This window comes from Ascaphus truei, chromosome 2 (genome assembly GCF_040206685.1).
Source record: "Ascaphus truei isolate aAscTru1 chromosome 2, aAscTru1.hap1, whole genome shotgun sequence".
NCBI lineage: Eukaryota > Metazoa > Chordata > Amphibia > Anura > Ascaphidae > Ascaphus > Ascaphus truei.
The window spans coordinates 102,406,872-102,427,848 of NC_134484.1; the positions used below are offsets into that span (position 1 = coordinate 102,406,872).

General features: G+C 47.2%; 1 protein-coding gene across 1 annotated transcript in view; it reads right to left on the reverse strand.

The window, feature by feature from the left end:
* Positions 1 to 251: 251 nt before the first annotated feature.
* Positions 252 to 20,977, reverse strand: part of MTFR1 (mitochondrial fission regulator 1) — a 50,171-nt gene continuing 29,445 nt past the window's right edge. The window contains exons 6-10 of the mRNA XM_075584022.1: positions 11,246 to 11,358; positions 2,970 to 3,217; positions 2,133 to 2,382; positions 1,294 to 1,459; positions 252 to 855 (exon numbers count right to left, since the gene is read on the reverse strand). Coding sequence (XP_075440137.1) covers positions 790 to 855; positions 1,294 to 1,459; positions 2,133 to 2,382; positions 2,970 to 3,217; positions 11,246 to 11,358 — 843 coding nt within the window. The 3' untranslated portion in view covers positions 252 to 789. The remainder of the gene's footprint in view (positions 856 to 1,293; positions 1,460 to 2,132; positions 2,383 to 2,969; positions 3,218 to 11,245; positions 11,359 to 20,977) is intronic.

The window sequence follows — 20,977 nt, forward strand, 5'->3', positions numbered from 1 at the left end:
ATAAAGACATACGTACATCTATGTTTTTGGTGCCTGAGGCACAGGGAGATAAATTATCACTTGGGGAAGTTCTATCAAAGATTATACAGGTTAGATTTCCATGCAATTAATTTATTTTTCTATAAATTCCTTTAAACTGATCATCATTACACTTAGTTGACTTAATTTATTTAATTTTTTTAAGCCGTCACGCCTTCAGCCACTTACAGTTTTTGCTTGTTACTTGTGTGGTTAAATTATATTTAAAAAAAAAAAAAAAAAAAAAATGCGGGAGCATACATATTGCTGAAAATTTTATTTGACGCAGCCTGAAAAGGCTGTTGGCCAAAACATTGCTTTGCCCTAATAAAAGTCTTTACTACCTACAACATACAGCATAATATTTTTCGGTTTAAAACATTTAAACACCAGATTCAATGTTAAATTAAAATCTACACTTACACTACCCAAGCTGCAGCATTGTATATGTTCCTCGCCTAGAGTCTCCCACTGAACTCAATGACTGGCACAACAAGAAAGAAGATACCACCAATACTGCCCCCAGTAGAAGTCATTTTACCCCATTTGTGTTTTCATTTGACCTGTACTTATTCAATGCACCCATGTATTAAACCAGTTATATGGTAATACATAAGTGTCAGCTCTAAATACTTAGTTTTGAAAACAATATGGTAACTCCACATAGAGCAATACCAAAAGACGGTAGGTATTGCTCAGCACTAGTTTCGAATTGTAAATTCCCTGATCTAAAAATTCTGTACATAGAGAACTCATTTTACATTTTGTTTTTCAGGAATTTGTGTTTTCAATCAGGCTCTTCATCTTCCCCGTAGATTTTAGCATATGAGGTCCAAACTGAAAAAAACAGAACATACATATTTCAAGACCATTATAAAAACAAACATTGTATCAGAAACTGTTACATTTGAAGATAAATTTAAGTTATTTTGGAGCAAACCGTTTGTTATAATGAGTGACATGATAAAATTGAGTACAACCTACAAATCCAATTGAATGCTTAAAGACTATTTAATATACATAATTATGATAATTTTGACAGGAAATTACAAAAACAGATGGTTTGCATTAAATATACACAATTATTTTAAGATTGTAAAAATATAAACGCAAGGAGGAATATAACTTCTTGTCTGTATATCAGATTATTTCGGCAATGTGAATGTGAAAATACCAAACACCAGTCGGAAAAATTTAAAAAGTACCCTACGAACTACATCTTTATGAAAGCGGATTCATACTGTATGCCCTAATATTTACAAGTTGTACACTTACTAGTGGCACTTCTGATGTGGTTTTGAGTTCTAATTTCGGAATATGTTTCTCTGTTTCACCAAAACTGTCACTTCGGAATCTGTAAGCAAACTTCTTTTTTAAAGCTTCTGCAATTAGTGTTGCTGGGTCCATTGGGTCGCTTGGTTTAAAGCTTTGCTCTGGTGATCTATGAGAAATGAATAATGTAAATAAGATGATAACCACTGATATTTATCAAGCTCTATGTTTTTGGTGTATTTTAAAAATACAGCTGTGAATAATTTAGAGAATCAATATGTGGCACAGGAGCTAAATAGTATGCACCAAGTGTTCAGACTTTAAAATTGTAAGCCTACATTTATCCATTTTTAGCACCTCCTGGGGCGCTAAAGCGACAGCACTGCATAATTATACATTTTAGTCTGTTCCAGCGCAAAGTGCTGGAGATCATGATCTGTATGGCTATTTACCTTGGCATACACCAAGAAAGGTTTCCAATACCCCTAGCTTAAAAAGAATGCAAGTGAAGCCATACAGGGATTAAGAGAGACTAAATAAGGGCAAAGTATACATACGGTCTTAATACAAATGAAGAAATTAAGCCGGGAGATGACCAATATAAAATTATTTTAGGAGAGACTGAAGGAGACAATTTATAATACTAGAGCCCTCACCCCCAAAAAAACTAGTCAACAATGTAGTAGAAAAAAAATGAATATTAAAGCGTTAAAACACAAAATATCGACAATTAACCGACACAAGGAGGATGAGAGCTGTGGGTAAAGTGGTGACAGGTCTTTTTAAAGTTTTTTAATCCCAAAATACTAGTCTTGTAATGTTGCCCGTGAGAAGAGGGTTACCTTTTCACTGCTCGTAATTTCACACTGTTCATGCCTTTGAGGATATCTAACATGTTTGGTATTTCAGGCTTCTTTGGAGTGCTGTCAGTGATGGGCATTCCGGAGTTGATTTTCTTTCCTTTCCTCTCTTTAATAAGATCAATGGCGGATATACTCCGATGAAGCCCCGAAGGTGGTGGCGGGAGGGGAGGTGGAGGCGGAGGGGGAAGAGAAACAAGATCAGCCACAGGATGGGAGGAAGGGATTGAACCTAGAAAGACATGTTCCGGGTAAAAATGTATATATTTAAAAATCACTAAAAACAAAAAAAAGTAGACAGCAATACAATATAAATCAATGCTTCCAAGGTAACTTTCAATGTAGTGATAAGTTTAGATGCAGTTATATTACTTCATCTCAAAGTATTTAGAAATCATACTGCCCGTATTGATTTGACACTTCTTCACATGCAATAATAAAGATACTGAAACAGCTAATTGTGCATTGTTTTCCAATTAATTAGGTACTTATATAGCTATTAGTTTTAATTTTGTTCGAAGACAAAAACTGTGATGTTGCAAACATGATCAGACATGATAAGCTTTCAACTTATCCTTATTGCATATCGTCTAAAAAAATAAAAATTAAAAATAATGCACAACTATAGATTTATATAAGCGAAAGTAAAATTAGCCACTTCTAACATTTACTATTGTGTTTGGAAATGTAACTAAAATAATTACTTACGACCCCCATATGAGGCATCTGGAGGATTTTAATAAACAATATCACAAAACAAATAAAAAATAGTATTTATTTGCATTCTGCAAATACTTTCAAATAAGTAATTTAAAGCACCTGTTGTCAAATGTTGCTGTTCTTGGAAAGTAACAATTTTTGCTATCTGGGCTCTTAGGCTGGCAAGTTCATTTTCCAGTACATTGATCTTCTGCAAAGCATCTTCATTGGCTCCAGTCTGTGGTTTGACCTCTGGCTTTTCCTTTACTAGTACAGGTAAAGATGCCGGTCTGAAGAGCGGTTTGTCAAAATAAGGGGGCTCCTCCGCAATCACTGGTGTTCGCGTTTGGTTTGACTGAATTTCCGACCTGCAAAAATGTGCCTTTTGTCAACTAAATGTTTGCCAGGGAAGAAAAAATATATATTAAAATTGATAAATATAATAGGAAAAATAGTATGGTTCCCAGGACTCAGAACATACAGAAACACAAAACAATTTTCTTATGTTTGATCTTATTAAAACAGATGTGTATAAAACCAGTTACACACTCTGTTGAATAAACACACACAATATCTATGTACAGTATAGTACTCCACAGGTATAGCGCAATAACCTAATTCTATTCAGAAAGGTGAAGTAAATAATGATCCAGTAGTTAATCATGCATTTAGGAATTGCTAAGAGAGCATATGCAAAGAGTATGTCAAGAAATCCAGGGTTACTACATCCTCAATATTCCCTAAAGGGAAAAAAAACCTTTCCGAGACTCACCCCTTCTTCTAGCCCGCTCCTCACACAAGGTAAATGTGGTACTTCCCGCTCTCTCATTGCCAACTACTTGCGGTCAGTGGCTTTTCCCATCACTGATAAATTAACAGTGTTAGAAGCCGCGGAACAGCCAGGGTTGCCCAGAAACTAGCACTTCTTGTACACGTGAAATGATTCCCATTTTTTATAATGATGGGCACATTTTACTATAGCTATGCATCCAGTATAAAATATCTTTGGATTTTTAAACTGTTGGGGAGGGGGGGGGTTATTCATTAAACTGTGATAATGCCAACTAGTGCAATATCACACGGAAACTCCCAATTGGCACTCAATTCAATGGGAGTTTCCGTAAGCTAGTGTCCCAATCGGCACCATTACAATGTAATGAACTGGTGGTCTGGTGTCCATTTGCTGTTTATGTCAGGACGTTGGGTGGACCCTTACACCAACCATATATTGTGGTTTGTGCAATTATCTTGTGGATGTCTTTTTTTTCTAATTATAGCATTTTGATTCCAACAAGTGGAAGTTTATATTTCTTTTTGACCATATTTGAATGCATATATTTTAAAAGGTCAAAAATTCTAACGCCGAATGCTTTTGGAGATTATTAGTGTGGCATCTTTGTCTTGCATTACATTTGTCACACAAACAAGACATGTCTGGAAAGGAAAACTTAATTCCAAAGATAACTCGGTGCAATATACCTGAGGATATTAGCATGAAGAATGAAAAGAAACAAATATTTTGGATCACACAGCTGCTTCTTAATGGAGTGAGGGTCATGTGAACCAAAACACTTATGCTATATCATCAGTTTGCAAGATCCTTAGACAAAAAGGTACGTCCTTACATTTGGTATAAAACTAGCTGTTATACACGGCGTTGCCCGGGATGTAAATCCGTAATAGGTAGTATTAGTTATAAATAGGGGAACAATAGGTTGACTATTTGGTGGAAAGGTTGTATAATGATGTTGAAAAGAAAGATGGAAGAAAATGTAATACGATGTTTAAAAATGGATTATTGTAAACACACCACAGTACAATGTATATTTTGCTGACATAAGTGATGTAAAAATGTGAGGTGTGTGGGGGCGGGGGGGGGGGAGAGAAGGCAGGGGCGGGGGGCAGAGGGTGGGGGGGGGGAGAGGGGGGGGAGAGGGTGGGGGGAGGAGGGCGGGGGGGGGGGGAGAGGGCGGGGGGGGAGAGGGCGGGGGAGGAGAGGGCGGGGGGAGGGAGGAGAGAGAGGGGGGAGAGGGGTGTGTGTGTCACAGTGTGTGTGTGTGTGTGTGTGTGTGTGTCACAGTGTGTGTGTGTGTGTGTCACAGTGTGTGTGTGTGTGTGTGTGTCACAGTGTGTGTGTGTGTGTGTGTCACAGTGTGTGTGTGTGTGTGTGTGTGTGTCACAGTGTGTGTGTGTGTGTGTGTCACAGTGTGTGTGTGTGTGTGTGTCACAGTGTGTGTGTGTGTGTGTGTCACAGTGTGTGTGTGTCACAGTGTGTGTGTGTCACAGTGTGTGTGTGTCACAGTGTGTGTGTCACAGTGTGTGTGTCACAGTGTGTGTGTCACAGTGTGTGTGGGGGGGGCAAAAAGGGAGGTGGGGTAGGGCATAAAGGGAGGCGGGGTGGAGGTCATAAAGGGAGGCGGGGTGGGGGCATAAAGGGAGCTGGGGGGGCATAAAGGGAGATGGGGGGCAAAAAGGGAGGTGGGGGGGCAAAAAGGGAGCTGGGGGGCAAAAAGGGAGCTGGGGGGGCAAAAAGGGAGCTGGGGGGGGCAAAAAGGGAGCTGGGGGGGGGCAAAAAGGGAGCTGGGGGGGGCAAAAAGGGAGCTGGGGGGGCAAAAAGGGAGCTGGGGGGGGGGGCAAAAAGAGCTGGGGGGGAGCAAAAAGAGCTGGGGGGGGCAAAAAGAGCTGGGGGGGGGGGCAAAAAGAGAGCTAGGATGGGGGGCAAAAAGAGAGCTGGGGCAAAAAGAGAGCTGGGGCAAAAAGAGAGCTGGGGGGCAAAAAGAGAGCTGGGGGGCAAAAAGAGAGCTGGGGGGCAAAAAGAGAGCTGGGGGGGGCAAAAAGAGAGCTGGGGGGGGCAAAAAGAGAGCTGGGGGGCAAAAAGAGAGCTGGGGGGCAAAAAGAGAGCTGGGGGGCAAAAAGAGAGCTGGGGGGCAAAAAGAGAGCTGGTGGGCAAAAAGAGAGCTGGTGGGCAAAAAGGGAGGCGGGGGGGGGGGTAAAAAGGGAGGCGTGGGGGCAAAAAGGGAGGCTGGGGGGGCAAAAAGAGCTGGGGGGGGCAAAAAGAGAGCTAGGGTGGGGGGCAAAAAGAGAGCTAGGGTGGGGGGCAAAAAGAGAGCTAGGGTGGGGGGCAAAAAGAGAGCTAGGGTGGGGGGGCAAAAAGAGAGCTAGGGTGGGGGGCAAAAAGAGAGCTAGGGTGGGGGGGGCAAAAAGAGAGCTAGGGTGGGGGGCAAAAAGAGAGCTAGGGTGGGGGGGCAAAAAGAGCTAGGGTGGGGGCAAAAAGGGAGCGGGGGCAAAAAGGGAGCTGGGGGGCAAAATGGGAGCTGGGGGGCAAAATGGGAGCTGGGGGGCAAAAAGGGAGCTGGGGGGCAAAAAGGGAGCTGGGGGGCAAAAACGGAGCTCCGTTAAACAGCAGCAGCACAGTCGGGGTTGGGGACCAGTGGCTGCGAGGGGGGTGGGGGAAACAGTGGCTGCGAGGGGGGTGGGGGGAAACAGTGGCTGCGAGGGGGGTGGGGGGAAACAGTGGCTGCGAGGGGGGTGGGGGGAAACAGTGGCTGCGAGGGGGGTGGGGGGAAACAGTGGCTGCGAGGGGGGTGGGGGGAAACAGTGGCTGCGAGGGGGGTGGGGGAAACAGTGGCTGCGAGGGGGGTGGGGGGGAACAGTGGCTGCGAGGGGGGTGGGGGGGAACAGTGGCTGCGAGGGGGTGGGGGGGAACAGTGGCTGCGGGGGGGTGGGGGGGGGAACAATGGCTGCGAGGGGGGTGGGGGGGGAACAATGGCTGCGAGGGGGGTGGGGGGGAACGGTGGCTGCGAGGGGGTGGGGGGAACGGTGGCTGCGAGGGGGTGGGGGGGAACGGTGGCTGCGAGGGGGTGGGGGGAACAGTGGCTGCGAGGGGGGTGGGGGGAACAGTGGCTGCGAGGGGGGAACAGTGGCTGCGAGGGGGGAACAGTGGCTGCGAGGGGGGAACAGTGGCTGCGAGGGGGGAACAGTGGCTGCGAGGGGGGAACAGTGGCTGCGAGGGGGGAACAGTGGCTGCGAGGGGGGAACAGTGGCTGCGAGGGGGGAACAGTGGCTGCGAGGGGGGAACAGTGGCTGCGAGGGGGGAACAGTGGCTGCGAGGGGGGAACAGTGGCTGCGAGGGGGGAACAGTGGCTGCGAGGGGGGAACAGTGGCTGCGAGGGGGGAACAGTGGCTGCGAGGGGGGAACAGTGGCTGCGAGGGGGGAACAGTGGCTGCGAGGGGGGAACAGTGGCTGCGAGGGGGGAACAGTGGCTGCGAGGGGGGAACAGTGGCTGCGAGGGGGGAACAGTGGCTGCGAGGGGGGAACAGTGGCTGCGAGGGGGGAACAGTGGCTGCGAGGGGGGAACAGTGGCTGCGAGGGGGGAACAGTGGCTGCGAGGGGGGAACAGTGGCTGCGAGGGGGGAACAGTGGCTGCGAGGGGGGAACAGTGGCTGCGAGGGGGGAACAGTGGCTGCGAGGGGGGAACAGTGGCTGCGAGGGGGGGGAACAGTGGCTGCGAGGGGGGGAACAGTGGCTGCGAGGGGGGGGAACAGTGGCTGCGAGGGGGGGGAACAGTGGCTGCGAGGGGGGGAACAGTGGCTGCGAGGGGGGGAACAGTGGCTGCGAGAGGGGGAACAGTGGCTGCGAGGGGGGGAACAGTGGCTGCGAGGGGGGGGAACAGTGGCTGCGAGGGGGGGGAACAGTGGCTGCGAGGGGGGGGAACAGTGGCTGCGAGGGGGGGAACAGTGGCTGCGAGGGGGGGGAACAGTGGCTGCGAGGGGGGGGGAACAGTGGCTGCGAGGGGGGGGAACAGTGGCTGCGAGGGGGGGGAACAGTGGCTGCGAGGGGGGGGAACAGTGGCTGCGAGGGGTGAGAGACAGTGGCTGCGAGGGGTGAGAGACAGTGGCTGCGAGGGGTGAGAGACAGTGGCTGCTAGGGGAGGGGTGGGGGGGGGGTTAAGACGGTAAGAGCAGGTGCTGCCGGCCCCGGCTCTCCGCCGCTGCAGGCTTCTCCCTATTTCACGCCGTGGTGTCTGATGCCGACGCATGCCAACAGTGGCTGCGAGGGGGTGGGGGGAACAGTGGCTGCGAGGGGGTGGGGGGAACAGTGGCTGCGAGGGGGGGGGAGAGTGGCTGCGAGGGGGGGAGGAGAGTGGCCGCGAGGGGGGGAGGAGAGTGGCCGCGAGGGGGAAGGAGAGTGGCCGCGAGGGGGGAGGAGAGTGGCCGCGAGGGGGGGAGGAGAGTGGCCGCGAGGGGGGGGAGAGGGGCTGCGAGGGGGGGGAACAGTGGCTGCGAGGGGGGGAACAGTGGCTGCGAGGGGGGTGGGGGGAACAGTGGCTGCGAGGGGGGTGGGGGGAACAGTGGCTGCGAGGGGGGTGGGGGGAACAGTGGCTGCGAGGGGGGTGGGGGGAACAGTGGCTGCGAGGGGGGTGGGGGGAACAGTGGCTGCGAGGGGGGTGGGGGGGAACAGTGGCTGCGAGGGGGGTGGGGGGAACAGTGGCTGCGAGGGGGGTGGGGGGAACAGTGGCTGCGAGGGGGGTGGGGGGAACAGTGGCTGCGAGGGGGGTGGGGGGAACAGTGGCTGCGAGGGGGGTGGGGGGAACAGTGGCTGCGAGGGGGGTGGGGGGGAACAGTGGCTGCGAGGGGGGTGGGGGGAACGGTGGCTGCGAGGGGGTTGGGGAGAACGGTGGCTGCGAGGGGGTTGGGGGGAACAGTGGCTGCGAGGGGGTGGGGGGAACGGTGGCTGCGAGGGGGTGGGGGGGAACGGTGGCTGCGAGGGGGTGGGGGGAGCGGTGGCTGCGAGGGGGTGGGGGGAGCGGTGGCTGCGAGGGGGTGGGGGGAGCGGTGGCTGCGAGGGGGGTGGGGGGAACGGTGGCTGCGAGGGGGGTGGGGGGAACGGTGGCTGCGAGGGGGGTGGGGGGAGCGGTGGCTGCGAGGGGGGTGGGGGGAACGGTGGCTGCGAGGGGGGTGGGGGGAACAGTGGCTGCGAGGGGGGTGGGGGGAACAGTGGCTGCGAGGGGGGTGAGGGGAACAGTGGCTGCGAGGGGGGTGGGGGGAACAGTGGCTGCGAGGGGGGTGGGGGGAACAGTGGCTGCGAGGGGGGTGGGGGGAACAGTGGCTGCGAGGGGGGAACAGTGGCTGCGAGGGGGGAACAGTGGCTGCGAGGGGGGAACAGTGGCTGCGAGGGGGGAACAGTGGCTGCGAGGGGGGAACAGTGGCTGCGAGGGGGGAACAGTGGCTGCGAGGGGGGAACAGTGGCTGCGAGGGGGGAACAGTGGCTGCGAGGGGGGAACAGTGGCTGCGAGGGGGGAACAGTGGCTGCGAGGGGGGAACAGTGGCTGCGAGGGGGGAACAGTGGCTGCGAGGGGGGAACAGTGGCTGCGAGGGGGGAACAGTGGCTGCGAGGGGGGAACAGTGGCTGCGAGGGGGGAACAGTGGCTGCGAGGGGGGAACAGTGGCTGCGAGGGGGGAACAGTGGCTGCGAGGGGGGAACAGTGGCTGCGAGGGGGGAACAGTGGCTGCGAGGGGGAACAGTGGCTGCGAGGGGGGAACAGTGGCTGCGAGGGGGGAACAGTGGCTGCGAGGGGGGAACAGTGGCTGCGAGGGGGGAACAGTGGCTGCGAGGGGGGAACAGTGGCTGCGAGGGGGGAACAGTGGCTGCGAGGGGGGAACAGTGGCTGCGAGGGGGGAACAGTGGCTGCGAGGGGGGAACAGTGGCTGCGAGGGGGGAACAGTGGCTGCGAGGGGGGAACAGTGGCTGCGAGGGGGGAACAGTGGCTGCGAGGGGGGAACAGTGGCTGCGAGGGGGGAACAGTGGCTGCGAGGGGGGAACAGTGGCTGCGAGGGGGGGAACAGTGGCTGCGAGGGGGGGAACAGTGGCTGCGAGGGGGGGAACAGTGGCTGCGAGGGGGGGAACAGTGGCTGCGAGGGGGGGAACAGTGGCTGCGAGGGGGGGAACAGTGGATGCGAGGGGGGGAACAGTGGCTGCGAGGGGGGAACAGTGGCTGCGAGGGGGGAACAGTGGCTGCGAGGGGGGAACAGTGGCTGCGAGGGGGGAACAGTGGCTGCGAGGGGGGAACAGTGGCTGCGAGGGGGGAACAGTGGCTGCGAGGGGGGAACAGTGGCTGCGAGGGGGGAACAGTGGCTGCGAGGGGGGAACAGTGGCTGCGAGGGGGGAACAGTGGCTGCGAGGGGGGAACAGTGGCTGCGAGGGGGGAACAGTGGCTGCGAGGGGGGGGAACAGTGGCTGCGAGGGGGGGGAACAGTGGCTGCGAGGGGGGGGAACAGTGGCTGCGAGGGGGGGGGAACAGTGGCTGCGAGGGGGGGAACAGTGGCTGCGAGGGGGTGCACAGTGGCTGCAAGGGGGTGCACAGTGGCTGCAAGGGGGTGCACAGTGGCTGCGAGGGGGTGCACAGTGGCTGCGAGGGGGTGCACAGTGGCTGCGAGGGGGTGCACAGTGGCTGCGAGGGGGTGCACAGTGGCTGCGAGGGGGTGCACAGTGGCTGCGAGGGGGTGCACAGTGGCTGCGAGGGGGTGAACAGTGGCTGCGAGGGGGTGAACAGTGGCTGCGAGGGGGTGAACAGTGGCTGCGAGGGGTGAGAGACAGTGGCTGCGAGGGGTGAGAGACAGTGGCTGCGAGGGGTGAGAGACAGTGGCTGCGAGGGGTGAGAGACAGTGGCTGCGAGGGGTGAGAGACAGTGGCTGCGAGGGGTGAGAGACAGTGGCTGCGAGGGGTGAGAGACAGTGGCTGCGAGGGGTGAGAGACAGTGGCTGCGAGGGGTGGGGTGGGAGGGGTTAAGACGGTAAGAGCAGGTGCTGCCGGCCCCGGCTCTCCCCCGCTGCAGGCTTCTCCCTGTCTCACGCCGTGGTGTCTGATGCCGACGCATGCCGGGCCTCCCTCTAACGCCGGCGTACACGATACCACGATATGGAATCTTTAGATAGTGAGGGAGAAGCCTGCAGCGGAGGGAGAGCCAGGGCCGGCGGCAACTGCTCTGACCACCCGCTGCTCCCCGCAGCCATCCTACAATTCAGAGAGAGGTAATACCGGACATTTTATACCAGGCTGTCCGGTTCAAAACCGGACACCTGGCAACCCTAATTACAGAGGATTTACTATACTCTCTATGCAGCTGTATGCTGGGCAGAGACTGTCTGGCACACACATTAGCACTGAATGTCGTTGGCACCGGCAGAACTTTGCCGTTCTGTTCATTGAGTGATACAATATAGAAAAAGTACTGCTTGTCTGCCATCAAAAAGGGATGTCCGATGCAAACATTGGCACTGGTTAGGTAAAAATAAAACGTGAAATATATCAATGAACTTGGTGTACACTGGACTTCTCTGCTAAAAAAATCTCTCAAATATGATGGTATTGAAAAAAACTGAAAATAGACACTTACCTCTGCCTTGCAAATACTTCCCCCTCTTCTTTAGCAATCCATCCGACATCAGCAAAAGATGCCACGGTGCCACCATGTTGATTGCCATTTATTTCCACAGGATAGGGTACAAGCTGGAAAATAAATAATAAATTCAGTATTGTGCTTTAATGCAGGGTATTAAAATTCAGCACAGCAGTCTTAACTATAAATATATAAAAAGTAAACTGAAACACTGTATAATGTTGATTTACTTAAGTTAGTACAGTATATTGCACGTTTTTCCTCGGTTCAACCACAATATTTCAAAAGCTTATGTCACACGTGATTGTAGACGTAAATATGACTGCGTTTAATAAAAGTCAAGCCCTACATTACCCCTACCTATCAATAATACAGTTGTATAGTCAGTGTATGTATAGCTAAGTATTATGTCTTAGCCTGGTTCCAGCACCTTCGGGACCAGGGGTTGATTTTGGTTGCAGGGGAAATGTTGCAAAAGTTGTCTGTGACCTTTCGCTGTAAGGCCGCACCTATAGTGCTGTCGATGGCGACACAGGCGAAAATTATATTTCGCCGGGCGGGCGGCGGCGCGGGTTTCCCAACATATGATTGGTTCGAGGGCTGTCACGAGGCGAAAGCCCTTGAAAAATCTAATTTTGCTGGCTACCAGTTTTCGCGACAGCGACATTGCTCCGTCAGCGCTTACTAAAAGCGCACATGGTGGCGGCAATGCATTTGTTTTCGGACGATGTTGCGTCGCCGTCACTATAAGCGCGGCCTAACAGTTTTCATGTTGCTCTTTGGTCAACATTACAATCAGGGGCTGGGTGTAGCCAGCACCTGGCCCTGAATGTTGCAACATAGTGGGTTAAGGGTATATACAGGTGGGGAGGGAGACCCCTAGCAATTAAATTCAGCTCGGAGCCAGAAGAGTTGCAGAAATCTGCTGTAATTAAGGGAAGCTGCAGCGTCCACTCTGTGCTGGTGGCAGGCCTGGAGTCAAGTTGAGAAGACATTGCAGGAGGAAGATCAGGGAAAATCTCTTGGGAGGTCCCTGCGCCTACGACTATAGGTTACCCCAGTATTCCACAGTTGGGTATGTGGTCTGTGTATATGTATTGTTGTGGATTACTGTTTTCCAATAAACTAATTTTATAAACTCTTGTGTTTGTCTGGCGATATTGATCCCTGGTATTAGTCCTGGTCTCCCGTGACACTACACACCACCTTTTGCTAAACGTTATGTACACTTAAAGTAAATATCAGAAGAGAACAGTGAAGGTTCCAAAAAAAAAATGTACCAAGCGTTATTAGCATTTCTACTGGACGTTTAAACTTCAGAGCGCCCAGATATTAATGAGAAATCACCACATATACGTACTTCAAAGTTAAATATGTCTGTATGGAAAATCTACTATACAATTTAAACTAAATTTAAATATATTCTTTGCAATTCATGTTTGTGTTCTTTATCTTCAACTGTTTATTTGGTACAAAAATAAAAACCGCTTAACATGTAAACCACCTTACCCTGTTGCTGTGTCTGTCTGTGCAGTTCATACATTTCGTTGCATTGATCCTGCACTATAATATTGTTGCAGGGTGTCATTTTTCTTACAAAGCATAAAATATAGGATGATAAATTATAGGTATACGTCTTGATTTAATGCCTATACAATATAAAAACGGTCTCATTGGGTCAGAACCACATACAGTAATATAAATGCCGTTTTTAGAGGACCACGCAGAAAAAAAAAAAAAAAAAAGAGATGGACAAACAAGGGCACCTGCCTGTGAAAAGTTAGACAGCAGCACTGCCTGCTCAATATCCTTAGGCTGGGGCCATGGTACCGCAGACCGTGCGGCCTGAGCGAACAAAATGCTTCAAGGCAGTGTTCGCGTCCATGCGGCGTGCGTTGCGCAAAAAATCAGATCAAACAGAATTCTTGGCGCGACAGGCCGGTCACGTGAGCGGCTCACCCAATGAGGGCGAACCAGCTCCGTGACGTCACTGGCACGCCCCTAGACACGACCACAGACGGCGCATGTAACATGGTCAAAACACGCACCTGCTTCAAGCGGGTGACTTCACGGCCGTGCACGCCTCCACACGGGCGCAGGTATCATGTCCCCAGAGTTAGTCAGAAAAGGGCCATCCCAAAGGTTAGAAGAATTAAGAGCAAGGTGGGCAGGACGTGAGCAGTATACAAAAAGAACAAATTGAAGGACAACATGACCCAAATTAAGACGCATTCTTTCAAGTCACACATTGTGATGTCTAAGCAAGTACTGAAATATTATTTAAATATAATTATAGTTGTCACTTAAAACCTTTTTTTTTTTAAGCAGACATTTGATGTGACCCATTAAAAAGTTTATAATTGGTGCTGTTTGGAGTTTCAACTTTATGCGTCTTGATATCAAACATGCAGGTTTTAGCTTCACATAGCTGTCTCACTCATGATACATTTTTATCTAAGTGGATGTTCAGACAATATAACAACAAAACCCAGAAATGTGAATAATATCCAATATATAGCAGTGGAGATATTTTGGTAGCAGTTTAAAAGCCTTTTTAACCATGTCAATTATAATAAAGCGTGAAAGCATCTTAAAGTGCTTTTATTTTAACGCATGCTAAAAAACGTAGTTATTTAATTTATACAATATTAAAATGGATGTTTTTATTCTGTGTATTTCATGCCAATTCAGTAGATTTAAAGCATGCCAACATGCATATATATATAATAAAAAAAAACACTGACGTTTAAAAACATGCAGCACTCTCTGAAATGGCAACTGACCTACAATAGTGTCGATGCATGCTCCTTTCATAGTAAGGCTGAAGTAGTGGGAAAGAAAGAATAGAAGATTATCGAAGCACTTCAGAGATTACAGCAGAAGGAGAAACACAGAACTCAAAGAAAACCAGATTTAAAATGACATTTTGCAGTCCGCTGAATATCAGGGTACAAGGATACATTTCCATTGGGAGCCTACTTCAAAGGCAGGACAAAACCACTGTGACAAAATCATTAGTAAATATACAAAGTTACATTGTTTCTAAATAAAAAATAATTATGTTAGATAATAGAAATAGGGAATAAAGGAAGGACAGTAAAGTTACGGAAAGGGGAGTTTAAATCAATATTTTCAACTAACTGCTTTTATAACCAAACAATTTGTAACGTGTATTTAAGCAATAAGGCTGCGGCCAGGCAGGGAGCGGGCGCGCTCGCTGGCGCTCGTGCTCTGCGCGGCCAGGCGATTCGTGGCCGGCTAGGTGCCCTCGCAGTGGGGCGTGGCCAAGACGTCATGGAGCTGGTTCTCCCTCATTGGGCGAACCGCACATGTGACGCGCGAGCGGCAAATTCATATTTGCTTGCTTGGCAAGCAGGTAAGCGCCGCGCATGCTCAGGCGCTTGCTCACGCTGGCCACACACATTGCCGCAATGTGTTTCATTGCGGCCAGTGTGAGCACGCCCGCCCAGCGCCGCCAAGGCCTTAGTGGTTAGAAACTTGCCATACCTGTGCTATACAGAAGTTATGACGTATATAATCATCCATTAGCTGCTCAAATGGTCTAAAAGTTGAATAAAAGCGTGGTCATGTACGTACATTTATACTTTTTTTTATTTTTGACTTTAACAAAAACTGAACAGTAGATTCTTCAGAACTGAACAACTCTCCGCTGTGATGTCTCTAGATATATAAAATAATACAATTGCTATTATCTTAGGAATCTGGGGGTTCAGCTCGAGAGAACACAATCAGTTTGTTATTAAAAAGACAGACATGTTGCTGGAAAATTGCTGCTTAGCATGGGGAGACGGACGAACCTGTCAGAATTCGATCCACTAATTTTCCCAGGCTTTTCAGGTCAAATCCGATCCGCAGTATCAGCACGCCGAAATCCAAAGACCCATTTCAACCACTTTAGCCTGATTGAATTCTTTCAAATCCGCCCATGATGCTCTGATTCAACACTATTTATATACACCCTCCCCAATTATGCCGTTTAACAAATTCGGATTCAAGTTTGGATTCCAAATCGGAATTTTCTTAATAGAAAAAACATTTTTAAAACGAATCGGCGGCTTCAGGCGGAAAATGTGCCTCTCTCTAGGGGAGACCGTGGGATTCTGTTCTGTAGATTCCATTCTAAAACACGGCTCAGGTGAAACCATGAAACTGGATAAATGGTTTAATACAGTGGCTTACTGTTATATTCATTGTCTGAAGTATTTTAGTATGTTACAAGCTCTCTATTGACACACATACAAGCCAAAAACTGGAAGTGATATCAATAACAGAATACAGTGACTATAGCATGGTGTTATACTATCTATATATACACAAGAGCAACATCGGCTACAAATATTCCAAAATTATACACTACTCCACATCTATTGCAAAGCTTGGCAGATGACAGCCTGAAGAAATGAAGGTTTCTTTGGCCAACATATTAAACAAACAATCTTGAATTATACAGAGCATGCATTATTAAAGTGAGCATTATTTTGCTCATGGGCTTGGGGGGAAAAAAAAACCCAGACTTCTAGTACCTCCAATCGTAATACTGTATAGTAGTTTTGTGAGTTTTTGTGCTATCACATGAAATGCTCAGTGTAATTTGAAATAGTGTGTATTTTCCATTAAAGCAGCAATACTACATCATCCCCTTGTTTTATATGTAAAGCATGTGACAATGTATAATTCTACAATCTTACCTAAACTGGCAAACATATTCCACAACAGGGTACAACAAATATCACCAAGCATTTGTCACTTAATCGCTACTTGATTTAGTGGTTCCTATTTTGATATATTTTTTGTAAATAGGGAAGCAATCATATGGTATTTAGGGAAAAGCAATGAGTAGACATTTGGCGGCTTTATAGATTTTCTAACATTTCCTACAATAATGATATACTATTTCATTAAATCACAGTAAGAACAAAATGGACGAGTTCACTAGATGGAGCTCCGTCTACTGAGAGCATTAAAAAAAATGTTAACCAAACCCAACACAGCACATTTGTAGTAGAGGTGTTACTGCATATAAGTGTTTTAATTTTGGGGGGGGTGGGGGGAAATTCTGCAACAGATCTATAGGTTTTGGTATGATCACAACTACTTTTGTGTATGCACTACTTTTGTGTATGCACTAATAAAAGGAGTAAGGTAGTATCAACCTCCTTAAAATTAGATTAATAAAGTCTGTGTCCCTAAACTGTTTGCCATAGGTTCCAGGTAGCTCTATTAGATCTTCAGATGACATGAAAGAAAGGCATGTTGCAATGTTCTGGTTCTAGAATTATCACTGGAATTTGGGATTGTGCATAAATTTGGCCAGACACAATGGGCACATTTTGTAACGAACTGTACAATTTTTAAATGCAAGGAAATTACTAGGAAGAGGACTATTTGGCAAAAAATAAGTGTGTAGAATACAGGGCTTGAGTGTAATTTTCAAACTGTCTCAAACGAACTTTATACACATTGAGGTTATGGTCAGCACCTGCCCCCTGCATCTCTGTTGTAGGGGTCTGTTTGCTGCTCCACTGTTTTTACTTCCCCCTCAGACACTCTTACGCCGCGTCCATAGTGCAGGATACGGCACAAACACTTGGATCCCAATGCATATGCGCATAGTGCTAGCGCGTGCACATGCGCTACAGGGAGAGCAGAGCTTTGCAAGACAAACAAATTTGTTTTGCAAACGCGACGCGGTGGAGGAAGAGTGCGGAAAGCTAGCGTGTTCTACTATGGACCCGGCTTTAGAAACAACAGAGTCGCAGCAAAGGCAGCAGCCAAAGGGTGTCAGCCGTATTCTGCTGTTACAGCTGCTCCGTTATTGGTCTTGGGTAAAATATTTCAGATGTTTATTAAAGCATTTTCATCCTCGCACATTATCCTGCTCTCAAAGCTCTACCTCTGCATATTCCCACTTACATCCCCAGTGCCTTCAACCAGTAAGCAGCTATCTGAAAAAACACATCAACCTTCCTATCTCTCTGTGCCCTATGCTTCCACTTACCCGTACAGATTGTAAGCTCCTTGGGGCAGGGCTCTCCTTATCAAATAGTAACATACATTGTTACAGTAGGTATTTTATTATTTGCGTTTTCCAACTATTGTACTGCGCTACGGAATATGTTGGCGCATTATAAATAAAAGTGGTTAGAAAAGTGATATAAAAAAAAGAGAGAGACTCAAAAAATACATACAGTAAACATCTGTAGCCTGTTCTAGAATCTAAAAAAAATCTCCAGCGGTGACACTGCAAATTTTTAGATGCTCACAGGTGTGAGATATGCAGATTGGACTGAAGTTTAATAATTGATAACATTTTAATCACAAATGAGTATTGTAAATATAGAAAGATTAACACCGATGTACGCTTTTGTTTATAAAGCTTCAAAGGCCTAGTAAGTGATTTACAACACGAATAGCAGGTGCACGGAAAGCCAAAATCCCCATCTGGCACCAGCTGGTGCCACAAAGTTACAGTGCTACATAAATTAAAGAAATATGCATGATGTTACACTGCAACACAATATAAATTATACTGAAACATTTAACTTCATTTCTAAAAAAATTAAAACTGAACATGTGAAAAGGGATACGGTGTACAGACAAAATGAGCAAATAATTGCATTTTGTGCCACAAGATCTATAACATTTCCTTGAAAAAGTTGACAACCAAGTTCTGCACTTAACCAGTAAGCAAGTTCTGCGACTAAACTCTGAAATAGGCAATGACCAGGTATAAACCAGCAGTATGGAGTTACGTGGCACATGTGTCACCATGCCTCTTCTCTTGGGCAAACCGACTGCATATGTATGTATGTATGTATGTATGTATGTATGTATGTATGTATGTATGTATGTATGTATGTATGTATGTATGTATGTATGTATGTGAGAAAAAGAAGAGAGAGTGCACGCCCCATAGTGTAAAAAGGTACATTTAATATGAAATAGGAAGGGGGGGAATTCACTCACAAGGGTATGCGCACGACGAGGCCGTATCGAGCGCGGATGAGAATTTCAGCCAGCTACATTAGGAGAGACTACCTGGAACTCCTGCAAATTGGTTTTGACTGTTTCAAGGAGCCTGTGGATCTCTGCACCAGCTACCATCTCTGCAGCATCAAGTGAGAGTTGAACTGCGGATCCTGGATGCAGATTGACCAGATTGGCGGTGATATTTATCACAAATTGCTTTTGTAATACTTACCCTTGTGAGTAAATTTCCTTCTCCTCCTCCCCCCCCCCCCCCCCCCATGTACCTTTTTAACTATGGGGCGTGCGCTCTCTTCTTTTTCTCCTGTAGGTATCCATTGGATGTGGTTCATCCTGTTTGAGAGCTGCCGAAGACTCCCACACCAGCATTAATTGTTCTACCATTGAAGGACTTTTTTTGAAAAGGACTGGATCTATAACTTCTTTTCACTTTGGTCACGTTTAGATATGTAGTGATTTGTTATTCAGTTCAATATTATTCACTTTTACTTTTTATGCACAGAGGATATTGTTTAGATTTATATAGGGTTCATTATTCATTTTTATTCTTGTGTTATCCCCAATTTATAATTGTTCATCACAATATCACTTTTGGCGCTACTTAATATGTTTCTTTCGTATGTATGTATGTATGTATGTACGTACGTATGTATGTATTGCCCAGTTCTTTAAAATATTTGGTGATAGTAATAGCATAATGTCTTACCATTGGAAGGTTTGGATGAGAATCACACCACACCGGTCGGTGTATGACCATGTATAACAAAAATATTAAAGTTTGGTACTTTTTTTTTCTTATTATTATTATTATCCAACCTAGGACTTTGTTTCTGCCATTCCAAAAATAATGCTTGGAGTCTGAATTATGACAATTTTTATAACATACTTTGTATTTATTTAATGAATTTGGCCAGACCTCATCATGCCGTGTAGGTAAACATCTTTAAAAGACTGTGCATATAGCAAAAGTGCTAAATTGGTCTATATTTAACTTTTGAGATTTTCCCTTGAAGCAGAATATATTTTAAATTATAGAACATTTGTAAGTTTAAAAGGTGTGATAACAGAAATATTTTAGTGAATAATTTGCATTTTTTTCGCATATTGAGTTGTTTATTCTGTATCCAGCAAATGTGGTAAAATGACTTAAAGCTGCAGTTCAGTCAATATCCTGCATGTGTGTTTTTTTTTAATAAATCAGTTCTGTAGTAAGAAAAAATACTTTTAGCATTTTCTGTTTTAAAAAAAAACAACTTTTAAAGACCAATTTTCTTGTATTCTATTTTAACAGCCATTTGCTAAGGCACTGCCCCTTCATGTCCTGTCACAACCCCTGGCACACCCCTTTGTCAGCCCTGCCCTCCCTCTAGCACGTCAGTGCAGAATTGCTCATGAATATTCATGAGCTTCCACTGACAGACAAGCTGAATCTAAACAGATCCCTTCACTAATTATGTCACCAAATTTCGACCTATCAATACATGGAGAATGAATTGACCTGCAGCTATACAGTTCTTTAGGTAATTAGAGATTGCACACATAAAACTATTGAAGTAAAAAAATAAATTAAAAAAAAAAAAAAAAACTGAACTGCAGCTTTAATGCATCATATTTACTGGATCATTTAACATATATAAGCATGCAGTCTGCATAAAGGGATATTTGAAGGGAGAGCTTTACTATGCACCTCAAAAGCAATTACTAGGGGTTGGAGGAAACTATTAAAAAGCAACAGCGAGTGGACAGAATAGACTAGGATCACTACCATTCCAAAACGATAGTGTTTGATTATAATATGGTTACAGCACACCAATGCTTCTTACAGAAGTAAATAAGGAAGCCATTTTCTATGGAAGACCACCTTAGCACTATCCATCTGGGCGAGCAAGGGTTCCCCGCCTTGTACCTCGAGGACTAGAGTATCCCATCCCTTATCTAAAGGACCACCAACAAGCCAGGTTTTCAGGATATCCCTGCTTCAGCACAGATGGCTGAGGCTCAGTCTTCGAGGGATGCAGGGATATCCTGAAAATCCAACCTGTCCGTGGTCCTTGAGGATTAGAGTTGCCGACCCATGCTCTTTATAGTGGAAAGAGGAAAATCTATCATTAACATTATAGCAGCAATCTCAGTAAAAAAAAAGTAGAATTATTTTTTTTGAACTGGGGACCTCGGATGCTGGAGCTAAATCAATTCCTGGCGGCGATTACCGGTGACAGTGCTTCTCGTGGTGGACACACGAGGACAGGTGTCAGTCAACAGGAAGCCGCACCGATGACACAGACCCCGCAAGATTGTTTCCACAGCAGGGAACTTTAAACCCGGTATTTACACTGCTAATTACCTCATGAACCAGAGGACCCCTGCCACTGAAAATAGTGCACTTGCCCAAAAGGCCTCACAATTCTGTAACGGAAAACAACAAAATGACGCCCAGGCGGGACTGCTGCTTTAAAGTTTGCAGGCAGATTTTTATAAAGTGCCTTACGAATTTATTTATAAAGATAGGTTAAAAGGCTTGAAACCAGTCAAATGCCTTTCTGGAGTTCAGGCTCAATATAAAAAGCTAGAGAGGAGTTGGTACCATTATGGGATATGCTTTATGAATATATGAGTGTTGTATTAATGAGGGCTAGCTATTGGTTTTTTTTTTTGTTTTTTTGGAAGCTTTTTGGGCGTCAGACCTGACTGAGGAAATAATGCAGAAGCAATTCCAATGTT